Source organism: Enoplosus armatus, chromosome 7, assembly GCF_043641665.1.
Source record: "Enoplosus armatus isolate fEnoArm2 chromosome 7, fEnoArm2.hap1, whole genome shotgun sequence".
Lineage (NCBI taxonomy): Eukaryota > Metazoa > Chordata > Actinopteri > Centrarchiformes > Enoplosidae > Enoplosus > Enoplosus armatus.
In genome coordinates this window covers 19,499,570-19,515,766 of record NC_092186.1, presented here as the reverse complement: position 1 = coordinate 19,515,766, position 16,197 = coordinate 19,499,570, and the positions used below count along the sequence as shown (strand labels likewise).

Below are 16,197 nucleotides of genomic sequence, written 5' to 3'. Positions count from 1 at the left end.
ATCCAATAGAGATAGGATGGATTTGGATTTTTCTGTATGTCCATTCTTGATTAACCCGTATGGATGACTTACCTGGGCTGTGGAATTTGATTTACATGTCTTAATTTACTGATTACTATTTTGTGATTATTTCGACAATCAGCAACAACTGAAAAGTCCAATATGTTTACCTTCCAACATAAACACAGCCTCTCTCACATAAATGTGACCAAATGTAAATAAACAAAACAAAGCCTACACCAAATAATCTGCACATTATAAAACTAATCCAAATTCAAATGTACTATCTATAATTATCAAGGTTTTGTCACTAGTTATGTTTCTTCTGTTCGAATGTAAAAAGAAACATTCTGAAATCACGAAGGACACTTTTAGATAATGTTTAAACTCCATCCTCATTTCTAATAAAATATGGATCTTGACATTTTTAAACAGTATTTGCTGTAAAACATTTAAAGGAAAGTAGAGAATGAAATTAATTTCTTTCTCCACATCATTAATCTCTCAATATCCACAGATCCTCTCATCTAAACTGGGGGATGGACGGATCCCCTGGTTTCAGTATGTAATGGCAGTATAACATATCTTACCTGTTACTTTAAAACAGATTATTTTCTAACGTTTTGTTTTACATTTTACAGATTGTGTCTTTGGTAATCTCATAATTACTGATTTTGTTCACAGATGATTTAGTTACATTATCTCTCTGCAGTGCTGGATCTTCAGCAGCTGTTTAGTAAATGCTCCCAATATGGGGGTGACTTAGGCATCAAATTTAATGACATGATAATTACATGTAAAGAGGTCCCCAAATCTACTTAGCAAGCATGTAAATACATTTCACGTGTTCAACTGATGTGCAGGTCTGGCTGTTCAGAGTTCATATGTTTAGCTATATGAGAGTCTTTCAGTTGCTTAAAATGACACCATGTTACTGTATATTAGTCAACATAAATGTACTTTAATGTCAGGCAGGGACACGTATACATGTGCAGATTTAATACGGTAGAGAATTACATAAATGATGCACTGGTGAATCTTTCAAAACCTGCATGTTATAACTCTGACATGAGGCGACTGGTGCCGTGCAGTCTTTTACTTTTTGAAAATGGGTGTTGCTCTTGTGGTTTTAATTGTTGATGCCTCTTTTTTGTAATAATGATAATAATAATAATAATAATAATAATAATATCAGTACAGTACAACAGCACAGTATATACTTTTTTCCACTACTACATTGTATGACAGCATGAAGGGCACGCGATACCATCTAGAATAACAAAGACATTGTCCTTTTAAAACACTAGGAATAAGGATGAGCACAGACAAAAATACGAATAGCTTTATGTTTATTTTCAATAGAAATTTGTGTTGGAAATTGTACTTAAAGCACCATATAGCCTTAACAATAATTAGATATTACCACCAGTTGTTAATTTACCACTATGTGATTTCACATTCCAATGTATGTTTGGTAAGACATTCCTCATATGTGACATTTAAACAAGCTAAATGCATAAATACATTCATAATAATTCACTGAAAATAATCCTGGCAGAGATGCACAAATCAACAAACAATTCCCTCCCTTGATCTGCCTGCTGATATAAAAACTTTTCACTTCCTCATTGTGAGAAAAAAAGTGCCACTGACGAACGGGTTTTCTGTAACGTGTCCTGCTCAGTACATACTTTGATGACAATACAAACAACCAGATTTAAGGAATCCGTCTCAAAAATATGTATGTGTTTATTTTAAGAAACAAATATTAGCCAGTACTTTTTTTTTATCACATCTCAATATTGGCATTTGCCTCAAGAATCCTTTGGCTTTTTGGCTCTGATTAATTCATAATTCGGGAACCCTGAATAATTACCTTTCCAAAGAAGAGCACCAAGTGATGTTCACAGAGTCCTTGACGACCACCACCAATCAAAGATTGCATCGTTTAAGATATCTGTGGACAGACGGAGTGACATTTGTAAGGCTGTAGGGCAGTCACAAAATATATTAGTCATTCTTTGTACACGTGAAAGTCTGTTTGCACAACTGAAAGTCTTGTTTTCAACAAGATAAAGACAACGTATCTATCTTCACCTTGAGTTGTTTCTTTGTAGCCTTTGGTGAGGAACTGCATGGCTTTGGCTGCACGTAGTGGTGTACGTAGAAGTCCCTCCCGACCGATGTCCTCTCCTTCTCTGCACAAACCGTTGTGTTTAGACTCTGAGGCATTGTGATTCTCCATTCTGGCTCTTTGCTCTGCAGGACACAATGAAACAGGCCCAGTGGTACGCTGTTGGCTCAGTGGTCTCAGAAAGGACGTCCCCAGGAGAAAAATTACATGCAAATAATTTTCTGATTTGAGCTTTTGAGTAGGCTTAAACTTACCACACTGGAGCAGCATTTGACTGATCCTGTGATTTGAGTTTTAATAACTAAACTTAAGGCCCATGCTCTGATTTGACTCTAAGACTAGTCTTGAGTGATTAGAACAACCACCACTCACATGCAAGCCTTGACATGCTTTTTAAAGCCTTTGTCTACATGGAGCAGTGCAGTGAAGTTGAATGAGATTCAGCAGATATATCCCTGGACTCCACCACATTTAGCATTGTACGGAAGTGGGGGCCACTCGTAGAAATGTACAGTTAGTTAATAAGATACTAGAGCTACACCGATGAATTGGCCGATATCTGCCAACATACTAACAAACTTATTGCAGATATCAGTGTTTATGTCAGCCAATAAGTGTCAAGGGAAATGCCATGTTTGAGGTCATTGAGACACATTGTCCCCGTTACATATTACATGTTTATTTTTCAACTCTAAAACGTCCCAGACAGCAGATATCTTGATCACAATTCCTTAAAAAATATAAATGAAAGGCTGCTCATCAAAACTGTTTGTGTTTACATTAAAAAACATGTAACATTGTCAGATATTTCAAACTCCCAAATATCTCCCAATATCACTATTGGCCTCAAAAATCGCCTTTAGAGAACACATTAAATTGCCTTCTCAGTCCCATAGTGTGGATCTTTAATGCAAGAATCTTGACTTACTACTGTCACCTCACATAAGAAGGTCTTAGATTTAAACCTGACCGTGCTGGTTGAATTTGAGGTTTGAATACGAGTGTTGATGGTGTGTAGTTGGGATGAATGTAGATTAAATTTGTACTGACAGTTACATTCGTACCTGAGTGAGAGGTCTATGTGCCCTGCTAGACAGATTAAACTGCACAGTAAAGTGTTAACAGTTTTATGCACAGTAACACGCTTCACAGTGGAACATTTGATGTGAAACAATTAGAAATGTCTTTGACGCAGGGAAGCAAATAGAACAAAGATCATGTGCATGTCAACATAGTTCACTGATTCCATCGTCCACATGATTGGAGCATGAGCTCAGTCAGCTCTTTGTTTTGTCTTGTCTGTATGTTGTGACCGAAAAAGAAACAATTTAGTTTTCCACAGATTTACATGGTTTGTGTTAGGCATGTTAATTTTTGTTTCAAAGAAGTTTTACCTCTTTTGCTTCCAAGAATCCCTATGTGGGTAAAACATCACATTCACTAAAGCAGAGAATAAGTGAACGCAAGAGCTCCGTAAGGAGAAATGATATCCCATAGCAGTACACTTCAATGACTTCAAACATGACATCTCATCATACAGATTCCAGGGCATTGAAAAGGAGACTGCCAGAGAGAGGTGGCAACATTGATGAAAGTCTGAATAGAAGACAAGTTTACTGGATAGGACTGAACGGTGAATTTCCATGGCATGTCATGCTCTAAAGAGTTTCTTGGGGTTCATTTAGACCAAATGTTTTTATTCAGTAGATATTGAATTTTTGTAAGTATTAGTGTAAATAGATGTAATTATGTGTTATAGTGCCACATGTGTTCCTGTTTGTTATTTCCTTCTTTTTTCATCTTCCAAAGTGTCACCATCAATTACTGAGAGACACTCCCACAGGAGATTAATTGTCCCACACCTGTGTACTCGGAATGGCAGGAGCATTGCCTATTTAAGGCAATCAATATTATATGAATTGTGTAAAAATACGCTTGACAAATGTCCAGAGGGACCAAAACGTTGTGTAATATGATTAAATTGTGATGCTGAGCAAGAGCAGTGTGCAGGATCTTTTCTAAGGCTTCCAAGAATCCAGAAACACCATTTTAAAGATATCTGCTTGGTCACAATTTTTATGTTGAGATAAAATACAGATCTATAAACATTTGTTGTGATAATTACAAATACAGATAGATAACCTACTAATCATGTTCATATGCAGCTTGTTATAATAGAATTTCAGCCAATGAGTTTGTCCGATAATGCAGAGCTTTGGCTGTGGACGAGAGACGGCACTCGAAACTGGTTCTGAAAGGGGATTTTTGCCTCTCTGCCTTCCTGTTTGCATACGCATACGCCATTTCCCTCACAAACTGGTGTTCATAAAAGAAGAATGTGCGCTCCTCACTCAAACTTCAGACCAGCCATACACACAGTTTTCTAGAGATAGCTCCGATTGAAATGATTTGGGGGGACATGAAATATAAGGTGAGAGATGTAACCTTAGAGTAAAACATTGTTTATTTAGGTCGCAAAGATGGTTTACAGGTACATGCGATGAGCTCGTGACAGGTCTAATGAGTAGTGGAGCGGACACAAGTATCAATATGCAACCAGGTGTTTAACCTAACTAACTGTGCTAACTGTGAGAGTGGAAAGAAGCCTGTACATATGCACCCAGTTCCACAATGATTGAGATTAATAAAACAGAAGCAGGCGTACGTGCAGTTTTCTAAATCTGATGAAAAGAATGCGTATGCATATTTCTGTCTTTGTGCGTACACAGAGTTTTAGTCGTTAATCTAAGAGTTTTATGCATCTGGACCCTGCTGCACAAGCAGAATATAAACTCGCAGAAATGCAACGTCTACTGTTATGAACAAGCTAAAAAATGAATGCCAACTGTATGTAACTAGTTAAATATGTATCTGAAAATGTGTTGGACTCCCAGAGTCCAGAGTCATCAGCAGCAGAGGGAGGAAGTATTCTGAAAGATTCATCCTGGTACCACGTCACTCTTTGTGAGTGCTAGCCTAACCAATAGCCTTGGTGATTTCAAAGATAACATTAATTTATTAGTGAGTTAATGAGGAGTTTTTATTAAATAACACATTGTAAATAACTTAATAGAAATTGTCTTAAAAGGCATGACTGTGTCGCAACACGTCAGGTTCAGCTTGCTGATTGTCACAATGCTGCCATGACCAATGATTTATGAATACATTTTTCATGCATGGCAACGCATGGGTGTTTTTATTGCCATTTTGTTTGTTTACAGGCACTCCTGGTGGCAGGGAATTAAAAGCAAAAAACTGCACACCAGGAGGAGATGCAATAATTACATAGTGTACCAAATAATGTATTGATACTCACTTTGTGTTAACCAAGTGTGACTGTCATCAGACACACTCATGAGAGCTGCAGGGAGAGAGCTGTTACACTGATGAGACCAAGTATTAAACTCAGTGAAGTCTTTAAGTGGGTTACTGTTACACACATATACATATAACTGTTGTTATGTGTTTGTTTAACATATGAAATAGGTTGGTGGTCTATCTCAGTGGTTCCCAACCATTTTGGCTTGTGACACCTTAAAATAAGGTCTTTATGTGATCCCTGATCTCCAGCTGCGATCAAAAAGGTTCAACTAAGAAGTGATCTTTTTCTTTATTTATATTTTCTCCCGACCCCTAGCTTGGGAACCATTTACATGCATATGAAAAACTTTACAGTGAATGTTTCCACATTCTGTAGCTAAAAATATAACAACAGTTAAACTTGAGACAACACAGTGCAATACAATACAATGTGAACCTTCACAAAACACATTGATTCACTATTAAGATCATACACTAGATGGCAATGAAGGGACATTTGAAAAAAGCTCATGTTGCATTGTAGGATAGGCTTTTTATCATTGAGTTTCATGTAATCACACATTTGGTCCTAAAATGGCCAGGATGTCAACATGTAATATAATAACAACAACTGTTTTATGTTTTACTTACTCAATGAGGTGTGAGTCTTGGTGAGTGCTCCTAACCGGCTTTAGTGATTTCCCAGATAGTATCTCTCCATTATGTAATATTGAGCTGAATAGCAGTGTTGCATTTAATATTCTAATGGCATTAAACACGTTTCATTGGTCATGGCAACATGCTGACAGTCACCTAACTGGGACTGATGAGTCATGTGCATTAAATAGTATAATGTAAATGTAACAGATGTATTGTATTTTAATGTACATTATTTTTGACTGCAAAAATGGGTGACTAATTGGGATTTTGGTTGGACTTTGAGCTGTATTTTTTCATCTCAACATGAACAAAATGTGGCTTGGCATATGTATGTAAATGAATTTTTCTGATCTGATGAATATGTCATGTTCTGTGACCTCAAATCAGAGCATGGGACTTCTAGGTATTTACATTTAAATCGCAGGATCAGTCAAATGCTAATCCATGGCATTGGTTGCAAGAGAATTTGAAATTGATTTCTCCTGCATGGGTGTCTTGAGGCTCCTGTGATGCTGCAGCCTGAAGGCTCCACATCAGGGTATAAATACCAGGGGACGTCCTTTCTGAGACCACTGAGCCAACAGCGTACCACTGGGCTTGTTTCATTGTGTCCTGCAGTGTCTGTTGAAAGTAGAGCAAAGAGCCAGAATGGAGAATCACAGTGCCTCAGAGATGAATGGAGTAGTTGCAGAGTACCTGAACATGTGCATCGAGTCTAAACACAACGGTTTGTGCAGAGACGAGAAGGCCTCCAAGGAGGCTGCAGATGCAGACAAGCTGTCTCACATTGAGAACGCTTACACCACCATACTGAGTGAGCTGGGAGAGGACGTCGACCGGGAGGGACTTCTACGTACACCACTACGTGCAGCCAAAGCCATGCAGTTCCTCACCAAAGGCTACAAAGAAACAACTCAAGGTGAGTACGGTCTTATGAAGTTTTCAGTAGTGCTAAACTTGACTGTCCTGGTCTCATAAATCATTATGTCAAATGCTAGATCCTGATTAATACACAGTCAGTCTGTCAACTTTTTATTTGCTCTAACCTTTAATTTTCTCACAGATATCTTAAACGATGCAATCTTTGATGAAAACCATGAAGAGATGGTGGTCGTCAAGGACATTGATTTGTTTTCTCTCTGTGAACATCACCTGGTGCCCTTCTTTGGAAAGGTAATTTAATGACAAAGCTTTTCAAAGTACTTCAAAACTAATATTTACTTATAATTGATATTAACGTATATTAACAGATAATATCGTTATGCATCAAATTTTGTACAAATCATTTTCACAAATATGTTAAATATACTGCATTTTTAACGTAGACTTCATGATTTGTTCCAATGTGTCAGGCTCACATAGCATACCTCCCAAACAAGAGAGTGGTCGGCCTCAGCAAGCTTGCAAGGTAGGTGATTAAAACACACACACACACACACACACACACATATATGTATAAACATCTGTTTCATTCTCTTCATTTTGTTTTTGTTTTTTTTTTGTTTCAGAATTGTTGAGATCTACAGCAGGCGGCTTCAAGGTACAAAATAACTGCAATAATACCGTATACTCTTATACTCTTATGTCTTCCTTTGTAACAACATAATCTTATCTGTAATCTTTATCTTTTAATTTGTTTTATGTTCCTACATCACATTTAATATCTTCCTTTCTCCACAGTTCAGGAGCGTCTAACCAAACAGATTGCTTCAGCCATCTCTGAGGCGTTGGAGCCTGCTGGAGTAGCTGTGGTGATTGAGGCTGCGTGAGTATTCAGCTGTTGTTGCATCCCTTGCAGTCATTATATGCGTTTGGTAAGAATATACTGGAATGTGTCTTCTTAATCTCTCTTGGATGTAGGTGGTTTTAACGTCTCATGGCTACTTTGATAGTGCTACATGCAGTGTCGAACACATTTGCAACATGCCACATATCATTACTAAGATGACCTACATTACATATCATTTTTACATCACACATCCATCTGTCATGTCTATTGTATTATAGCTTAATTGTAACACAATATGTGGATTTATTTGTAACATGCTTCTGAGAAACATGGAAATGCAACTATAAAACTACTATTAGCACATAAGCTGGTGTAGTAGACAGTATTATATGGTCCCTGTGTAAATCAGTATTTTAAACAACCCTCTTTGTGTGTTTCAGCCACATGTGCATGGTGATGAGAGGTGTGCAGAAGATGAACGCCAGTACTATCACGAGTGTCATGCTGGGAAAATTTAATGAGGATCCCAAGACCAGGCAGGAGTTCCTTGCTCTCACAATGAGGAAGTGAAAAGGTTTTACCTCAACAACAGATCAAGAGAGGGAATTGTATTGTGTTTTAACCACTCACATGTTGTTTGAGTTCTCCATATGTTATACTTGTGTTATACAGTGTTCTTACTTGAGCTGATATCTTTGTTTGTGTTAAGTTAAGGCAGTTGAAATATCAGATACAAGGAATGTGAAATTGATAATTGATGGTAATATTTAATTAATGTAATGGAGTAAACAGTATTATATCAGTTATTTTTACCTTGAAGCCTCCTACTGTAGATCTAACAAAGCTATTTTGAGTGTATGGTTCCATAAAATACATGTTTCATAAAGGCAAATAGATGTGTTGAATCTAATCTAATCTTCATAGCTTGAGAGGCATTAATGTGCAGGCCCACGTCAGGTCCAGCTTGCTGACTGTCACAATGCTGCCATGACTAATGATGCAACAACAATGCAAATTTCCCCACTGAGGGATTAATAAGAATTATCTTATTTTAACAGTACTTTTTTAATGCATGGAGTATAATCTGTCTGATTTTGTTTATTTAAAGACATTTTTAAAGTTACAGCAAAACCTGTACACACTCTTAAACCAGAAGTTGATCTCCCTAAATAAATTCAAAATAACCAAATAATGGATTGATACTCACTTTGTGGTTCTTGTGACTGTTGTTCAAAACTAAATTAACCCTGTTTAGTTACATGAGTGTAATTGACGTAAGATAGTTCTCTAATTATCTCATAATTAGAAGATTTACATGCATATTATACTCTCTACAAACAGTCTGTGGAGAAACCACAGTTCATTGACAATCCTCTTCTAATCTGACAGCCCATCAGAGGATCTGCTGTGAGATAAATGTCCTCTAAAAAATGACTTTAAACTTTCAGTTTGCCAAAGTATTTAGTTGCATGATGGCGAATCTACATTTCAATTAAGTGTCCACTGTAAATGGATTTGTTTGCAGTGCATCAGTGTTAAACATGTGAACCGCTAGTGCTGTAAGTACAACTTTTAGGTATTTATACTATACTTGAGTATTGACATTTTATGCTACTTTATACGTCTACTCCACTACAATTCAGAGGGAAATATTGTACTTTTTACTGCACTACATTTATTTAACAGCTTTAGTTACTCATTACTTTGCAGATTAAGATTTGATATAGAAATCATATGATCAGTTTATAATGTGTGTTATAATTAGTTAATTAGCTTCATCTTGACAAACTACAATAGTAAAATGCTAATAATCCAATAATATAATACATGGTAACACTCACAGGGGCAAATTTTCTGAATTACGAGTACCTTTTACACGTACATTTAGCTGATAGTACTTCTGTTCTTTTACTTGAGTACGTTTTTGAATGCAGGACTTTTACTTTTAATATAGTATTTTTCAGTGTGGTTCTGAATACTTGAATGAGAGGGCTTTATTTGAGAACTTATATATAAGTTATATAATCAACAAATAAATGTATTATTATAGGCTAAGATAAGATTGGACTTTATTGATCCCTTCACAACCTACCCATCAGTATATAAAGTAATTAGAATTAGCTCCATCTTTACCAGCTTCAACATTAAAGTGATGTACACATTAATGTATCAATAATTATAATACAATGATATACATTATACTGAATTGGGCCATTCTGCATAATTAGTACTTTTACCTTTGGTACTTTAAGTATATTGATATTAATACTTTTGCACTTCTACTTGAGTGAAATTTTGAATGCAGGACTTTTACTTATAACAGAGTATTTCTACACTGTGTTATTACTAAGTTTTGAGTACTTCTTCCACCATTGGTAACCCATTTCAGACAAAACTTGCTCAATTTATTCTGTGCATATTAAGATGTGTCATTTTCAGCACAATCTATACAATGGCATTGCTTTTTGATTCGACGTAGCCACAAACAAGTCTTACCTTGTTTACTCATCTTTTTTTCTTTTTTTTCAATTATTTATCAATTAACTTTCAAAATGTATTTATTGTCTTCCGTATTAATTACCTTCTCTAATTGTCTGTTTTCAGATGCTTCAGAGAACAAATAGTTCCACATGAGCAACTCATGGGTCCCTCTGTTCAAAGCTCAGGTAGGAATGTAATGTTTGATTTATTCACAATAAGTTTGCTTACCTTAATGTTAGCTTGCTAAATTGTGAGTTTGCTAATGCTTTATAGGCTGGCTAGGTGGTAGAAAAATGTAGAAAACCCACAGGTGTGACGGTGCTCAACATCAAGACTCCAGTGCATAAAACATCTTCTTTAGAAGAGATAGTCTTTGTGAACGCCACCTTCACTCAGTGTAAAGAACACTTGTTTGTAATGCTTGCAGAAACTTTCTTTTCCATCAACTTTTATGTAAATATGTTTATTTCAGACATGAATAGATATATATATATATATATATACATATATATATTTACGTATATATTTATATGAACATACAATGCACGGACAGTTAGTGCAGACTATGATGGTGAAGAGGTTCACAGATCAGTTAACCAAGGCAGGACAGAAAGGGAAGACGAGAGGGCAACACACACGGGCTGTGTCGAGTCACTTGACGCACACTCTGGACATGACATGCAGACAGAAGTAGTCAAGGCAGAGTATCCAGGATGTGCCAATCCAGGCAGTCAATGCGATACATTTTCTGCAGCGTCGACACTGGGATGCACTGTCAGAAAGTGACGTTTCTTGATGCGTATTGTTGCGTCAGTGTGTGTTGCCCTTAACCGTAAAATATTAATGGAGTGCAAATAATAAATGTAAGGTCTCATCTCCTGTCACAGAAGAAACAAGCGCTGGAGACCTCATTTAGACATGCTAGGAGCTCATATTAGTCAAGAACATAATAAAACCATTCACGACTTTTATGGAAAAATAATATTCTCATATTAACAATACTTATAAATGCAGGACATATGGCAATATATAAATACATATATATTTAAGTAAATTCCAGTGGAGCTTTTCACAGCTCAGATCCAGTTATGTTCGCTGGTCTGTCCGCATACACGAGCGGCCATGATCCTCTCAGTCTGAAGGCCAGGGCTTGTGGGGGCTGGTGGGGCTCCTTGGCTGGGCCTTCGGACTCCCCTGAAAGAAACAATGCGAAGAGCAGGGTCAACTTTTATTCATTATTCTGCAAGTTAAGTTTGAAGGGTTGAGAGCCATTTAATCTTGAGGGAAACACTTCTTTATTGTTGGCTGTTATTGGTATGTTCATTTAAGTGTACTCAAAATTGTATTAACGTTGTAATTTCAGATTCATTTCATGGAAATGTTCAGTAATTACAATATTCAGTTTTCTCCCCTCCAACAGAAAACACAATCTACTCGCATCATTTATATTAATGCCTCAAAAATAATGGTCCCGTAATATAATGATTAAACACTGACAGGGCCCATACTGACAAACGAATACTTACACTACTATAATACTTTTAGTAATTTGAGTACATTTTGCTGATAATACTTTTATGTTTTTACTTGAGTAATTGAGTATTTCTAAGTATTTCTACTTTTACTTAAGTAAATGATTTCAATACTTCTTCCACCACTGCCTTGACAGCACCTATAGGGGGCAGCAGTGCACCTTCAGTCAGTGCTGCCCACACCCAAACTAAAGCTGGAGCGCTGCCGTGGAACTGATCCTTCCCTCTTTAAATACAAGAGACATTGCTCACTGTACAGTTATGTTGTGAGTGTGACCTGCGCTGACTTCGCCTGCTTGCATGCCACCTCCCAGCAGATTTAAAGCTGATGGCTTTCAAACCTTTCAGCTTGTGACCCTAAAAATGAACCACTGCCAACTAAAAAGTCAAGTCTTGACTCCAAATGTTGATATTTATTCTTTCTCTCTTTTCAGGCTGTTAAACGTGATAAAAATGGAACCAGACAAGTCTGCATTAAACTGAAGGTGACTTTGCTGTAAGGTAAGCTGAAGTTTGGGACTCAAGTCTGTAACTTCGTTTATTTCACTGTTTTTTTGTCTTCTGTAACATGTTATACTGTAAAATATAATGATTTAATATGACATTTCCTAGCAAAATTGCAGCCATTTTATCAGTCAAATTCACAAAGTGTGACTGCCCTGTCTCCACAGAGGAGGAGGTGGTGTGGGAGGGTAGACTCACCACAGCAGTCTGGGACTTTGCATAGTTCATATGGGCGTAGAGCAGCACAGCTGTGTCGTTGTGAGACGCCTCCAGTGCGATGGACAGAGCATTGCTGCCATCCTACAGACGGAGGAGAGAGGGGAGAACAGAAGAGTTCAAAGTGAGTTCACTGACCCTTCAAACACTTTCTAACTAGAACAGAAAGCTTTACAGTTTGAGATGGACCGCGTGATCGACATAACACATGGTTGTTCCTTTTTCCAGCCGCTTCAACACGCTCTGCACTACAAGGCTGTTCCTCTGTCTGGATGTGTTACATCACTCCTGTGATGGATGCTGGGATCCTCGATTGGCTAGTCATCCCTCCTGCATCCTCAGCATTTTTTTGTACTTACATCAAACATGGCAGGCAGGATACAACATAAATCTACAGTAAGAAAGATCCGGTGGTTTTGACCTTATAAAAGCTATAGTAAGGAGTAATATAGGTTTCATGTAATGTTGGAAAACCTGAAATTGAATCTTATTCTACAGCTTATTCTTCTACAGTCAGTGTAAGTTGCTCTGATTGATAGTAGAGGTCTACACAAAATCCACAGTTTGGTACGTGACTGGTTCAGTGCATTTTCACTACAGTGGAGAAAAAAGAAACACATAAAACAGCATTTTTATTTCTCCACTGTGGCCCGCTCAGTACATAATCTTGGTCATGAGATTTAAGGGTTAGGGTTAACTCAAGGGATCCTTATAAAATGATTGTTAATGTTCGGCGTTTGTGTCAGTCGAGATATTGTTATCCAATTCATTTCTCATTTATGGGACAGCAGGATTTCAGCCGTGTAATAGATGCATTTGTTGAAGCCGTTGGGAATGGTTTAGCCTATTTGATTTCCTCGGTTTTAGAGAAATAAATACACTCAACTTCAGTTCAACGGGTTGTTTTCATCCGTTCCGCTCTTTGACCAGTGTAGCTATAAACAAAAGTTGTGTACCCTTACACCTCTCGTTAAAAGAGTGCATAAACTGAAAATCGAACTAAATAAGGCTCAGCAATAGCCCTACATATAACACATATAACTCCACTTTGTCTTACAGTCATGGTTTATCATGCTGTTCTGTGTTTTCGGAGGACTGGGGAGGTGGGGGCTTCTCCAAATGTTTTCCATCCCCCCTGGTCCATCTCTCGGTCCAGCTGTGCTGCACGGAAACTCAATCCAGGGGCTGCCTGCTCTGAATGGCCAACTCATTCTGGCACAGATGTGAACGCTCAAATATCTGTCTGCCTGGCCTCTCTTCGAGCATCCAGACCAATCCTCTGTAAAATCGCTTTAAAACACACGGCTGTGCAGATTAACAAAAAAAAAACAAGCGAGAACTGTCCCAAGCAGCGAGAAGATTTTCTGCTATGAGAGAAAAGTAAATGTTCCCACTGAAATTTGTTAGGTAATATAAGTGAATTGGTTGACAACATGATCAATCTTGTACAGTCTGGATCCTTCAGTCACTGGTGGACTTTTTCCACCTTTGACTATGAACTATGAACAGTTGCTGCGGACTTGTGTATGGGTCATGTGGTGAAGTATGCAGAGGTCTCATGCAAGAGCCTGCAGGGCATTGTGTCTGAAATCTGCAAGTCTGCGGTTGTGAACAGAGTTGTGGCTTTTTAATTCATCCCCCGGGGGCTTGTGAGTAGCCCAGTGATTGTGTTTCCTGTAAATAGTGCTGATTTCAGTAGAAGGCAGATGACACTAATCTGATCGTGGCTCTTTAGCTCTCTGCCTGTCTTGCTAACAAAGAAAAACACGAAGGAAGAGAAGGAGAAAAAGAGGTGACAAGGAGAGGAAACTGCATAGACCAATTTCCCATGAGGAGCCGTTTCCTGAGAACAGATTAAGCTGAATCCCAGAGAGCCCTCAGATGTTTTCAGCAGTCAGAGATCCAACAGATGGCTCAATCTGTTAGCTCAGGGTAAGTTACTCAAAGTTTGCATCAGCTGAATGACTAAAATGTAAATGCCTTACATTGTCAATAATCGATATGTCGCAACCAGGCTGTTCCAGGAGCAGTTTGACAATCTCAGCACGGCCATGTTCGCTAGCACACATCAGCGCCGTGGAGCCCTCGTCGTCCTGCACGTTAACATCTGCGCCGCACTCCAGCAGCGCCTGCACCATCTCCTGCCGGCCGTGGCTAACGGCTAGCATCAGTGCTGTCTGGCCCGCCTGCAAAGGTAAAGAATTATGAATGTAATTTATCCTCAAGAAAATACAGTTATTACTATTACTATTTATTAAGTGATGAGAAAAATGTATACCATTTACAGATTGAGAAATACAGCACAAAAAATCCTACAGACTAAGTAACACTGACTTACTGATAAAAGCCCTATGGTCCACTATCTGAAACAATGTGAATGAGGAAATTGTTGACTTTAACTTAAGATTAACTACAAAAGGTAAAGCATTTTTTTACTTTTATTCATACAGATAAAGTTTGCTAAGCACACATGCTTTTTCTGTTTTTCAGCACAACGCTACTTCTTTTTTAAAGCCAAGTGAAGTCCAGCACAGTGCAACCAGCTCCTCTGAAACTGTTGTATCTTCAGAGCATTTCAGTTATTACAATTTATTTACTCAACCCAGATTTTCCTCGTCAGTTAAGGGGTTCAAATTAGTGACGTTCCCACAACAAGCGTGCTTCTGTGGCCCTGTGGGCTGCTGCTTCCCCTCAACAGCGCCCACCGTTAGAGGTCGTCCGCACATACAGACTCAAAAGCTGGGACAGCGATATGCTGCTATTCATTGTCACGGTTTTGCAAGGCAGCTTGAGTTAGCAGGACGAGGCAAAGTTAGGTGACCTTTCAACTTGATGGGAGGATTTTTCTTAAGCTTTGGAGATGGTCTAGCCGATCACACTGAAAAAAATTCAGTCACTAATTCAAAGGAAACGTTAAATAAGTACTCCCCAGTCCAAAAGCTAAACTTAAAAACAAAACACCGCAGAAAATAGTATGACTTAAATTCCTGACTCTAAAATTGCATTGCGTGCCTCATGTTGTTGACCACAGCAACAATAACAAGCGGCAGTAATTGGATTTATAGCCAGTGATGCTATAAATTCAGAGTCCTATGACTTGGTAGTGTGAGAGCCTGTTAGGCGCCGTGTCCAAACATATACATTACACAACCTAATTAGATCAAGCAAAGCGATAAAAACCCCTCAAAAGTCAACAGATTCTCACACATGACTTGTGTGTCACGTAAGGCTACACACATTTCCCTGACCCCATCTGACCTATAACCACTTATAACACTTACCCACTGAAATAAACAAAGAAAGGCATTATCCCCTGAACACTGTTTTTCCTCTTTACCTTCACTCAAACTAGAAGATCACTTATAATTTTTCTAATCTGGCTGCAATATGTTTTTACTTTTATACTGCATTTTTTCACGTTAACAGTTTAATGTGTCTAAATCAGATTGAAGTCACTAAACAAAGTCAGCTGAGCAAGGATCGGCTCTTAAGTGATAAAATGCTTCTGGCTGACGGAGCTGATTACACATTCACAGACGCTCTTTGTGTTCTTTTTTTTTTTTGGTCATTCACATTTATCAGGTGATACTCTTTTTTTAATAGAGAACTGTATTCTTTGCATATCAAATGAAGTTATCACT

General features: G+C 37.9%; 2 protein-coding genes across 2 annotated transcripts in view; one reads left to right on the top strand and one right to left on the bottom strand.

Annotated features, from left to right (window-relative positions):
• The first annotated feature begins 6,742 nt into the window (after nucleotides 1-6,742).
• On the top strand, nucleotides 6,743-8,393 carry LOC139287914 (GTP cyclohydrolase 1 2-like). Its single transcript, XM_070909129.1, has 6 exons — nucleotides 6,743-7,013; nucleotides 7,158-7,267; nucleotides 7,447-7,502; nucleotides 7,603-7,634; nucleotides 7,775-7,859; nucleotides 8,264-8,393. The coding sequence occupies exons 1-6, from the start codon at nucleotides 6,743-6,745 to the stop codon at nucleotides 8,391-8,393; spliced, it is 684 nt and encodes a 227-aa protein (XP_070765230.1).
• Nucleotides 8,394-10,770: 2,377 nt separating this feature from the next.
• Nucleotides 10,771-16,197, bottom strand: part of kank3 (KN motif and ankyrin repeat domains 3) — a 28,129-nt gene continuing 22,702 nt past the window's right edge. The window contains exons 10-12 of the mRNA XM_070908678.1: nucleotides 14,542-14,742; nucleotides 12,539-12,640; nucleotides 10,771-11,498 (exon numbers count right to left, since the gene is read on the bottom strand). Of these exons, the coding sequence (XP_070764779.1) occupies nucleotides 11,436-11,498; nucleotides 12,539-12,640; nucleotides 14,542-14,742 (366 nt within the window). The 3' untranslated portion in view covers nucleotides 10,771-11,435. The remainder of the gene's footprint in view (nucleotides 11,499-12,538; nucleotides 12,641-14,541; nucleotides 14,743-16,197) is intronic.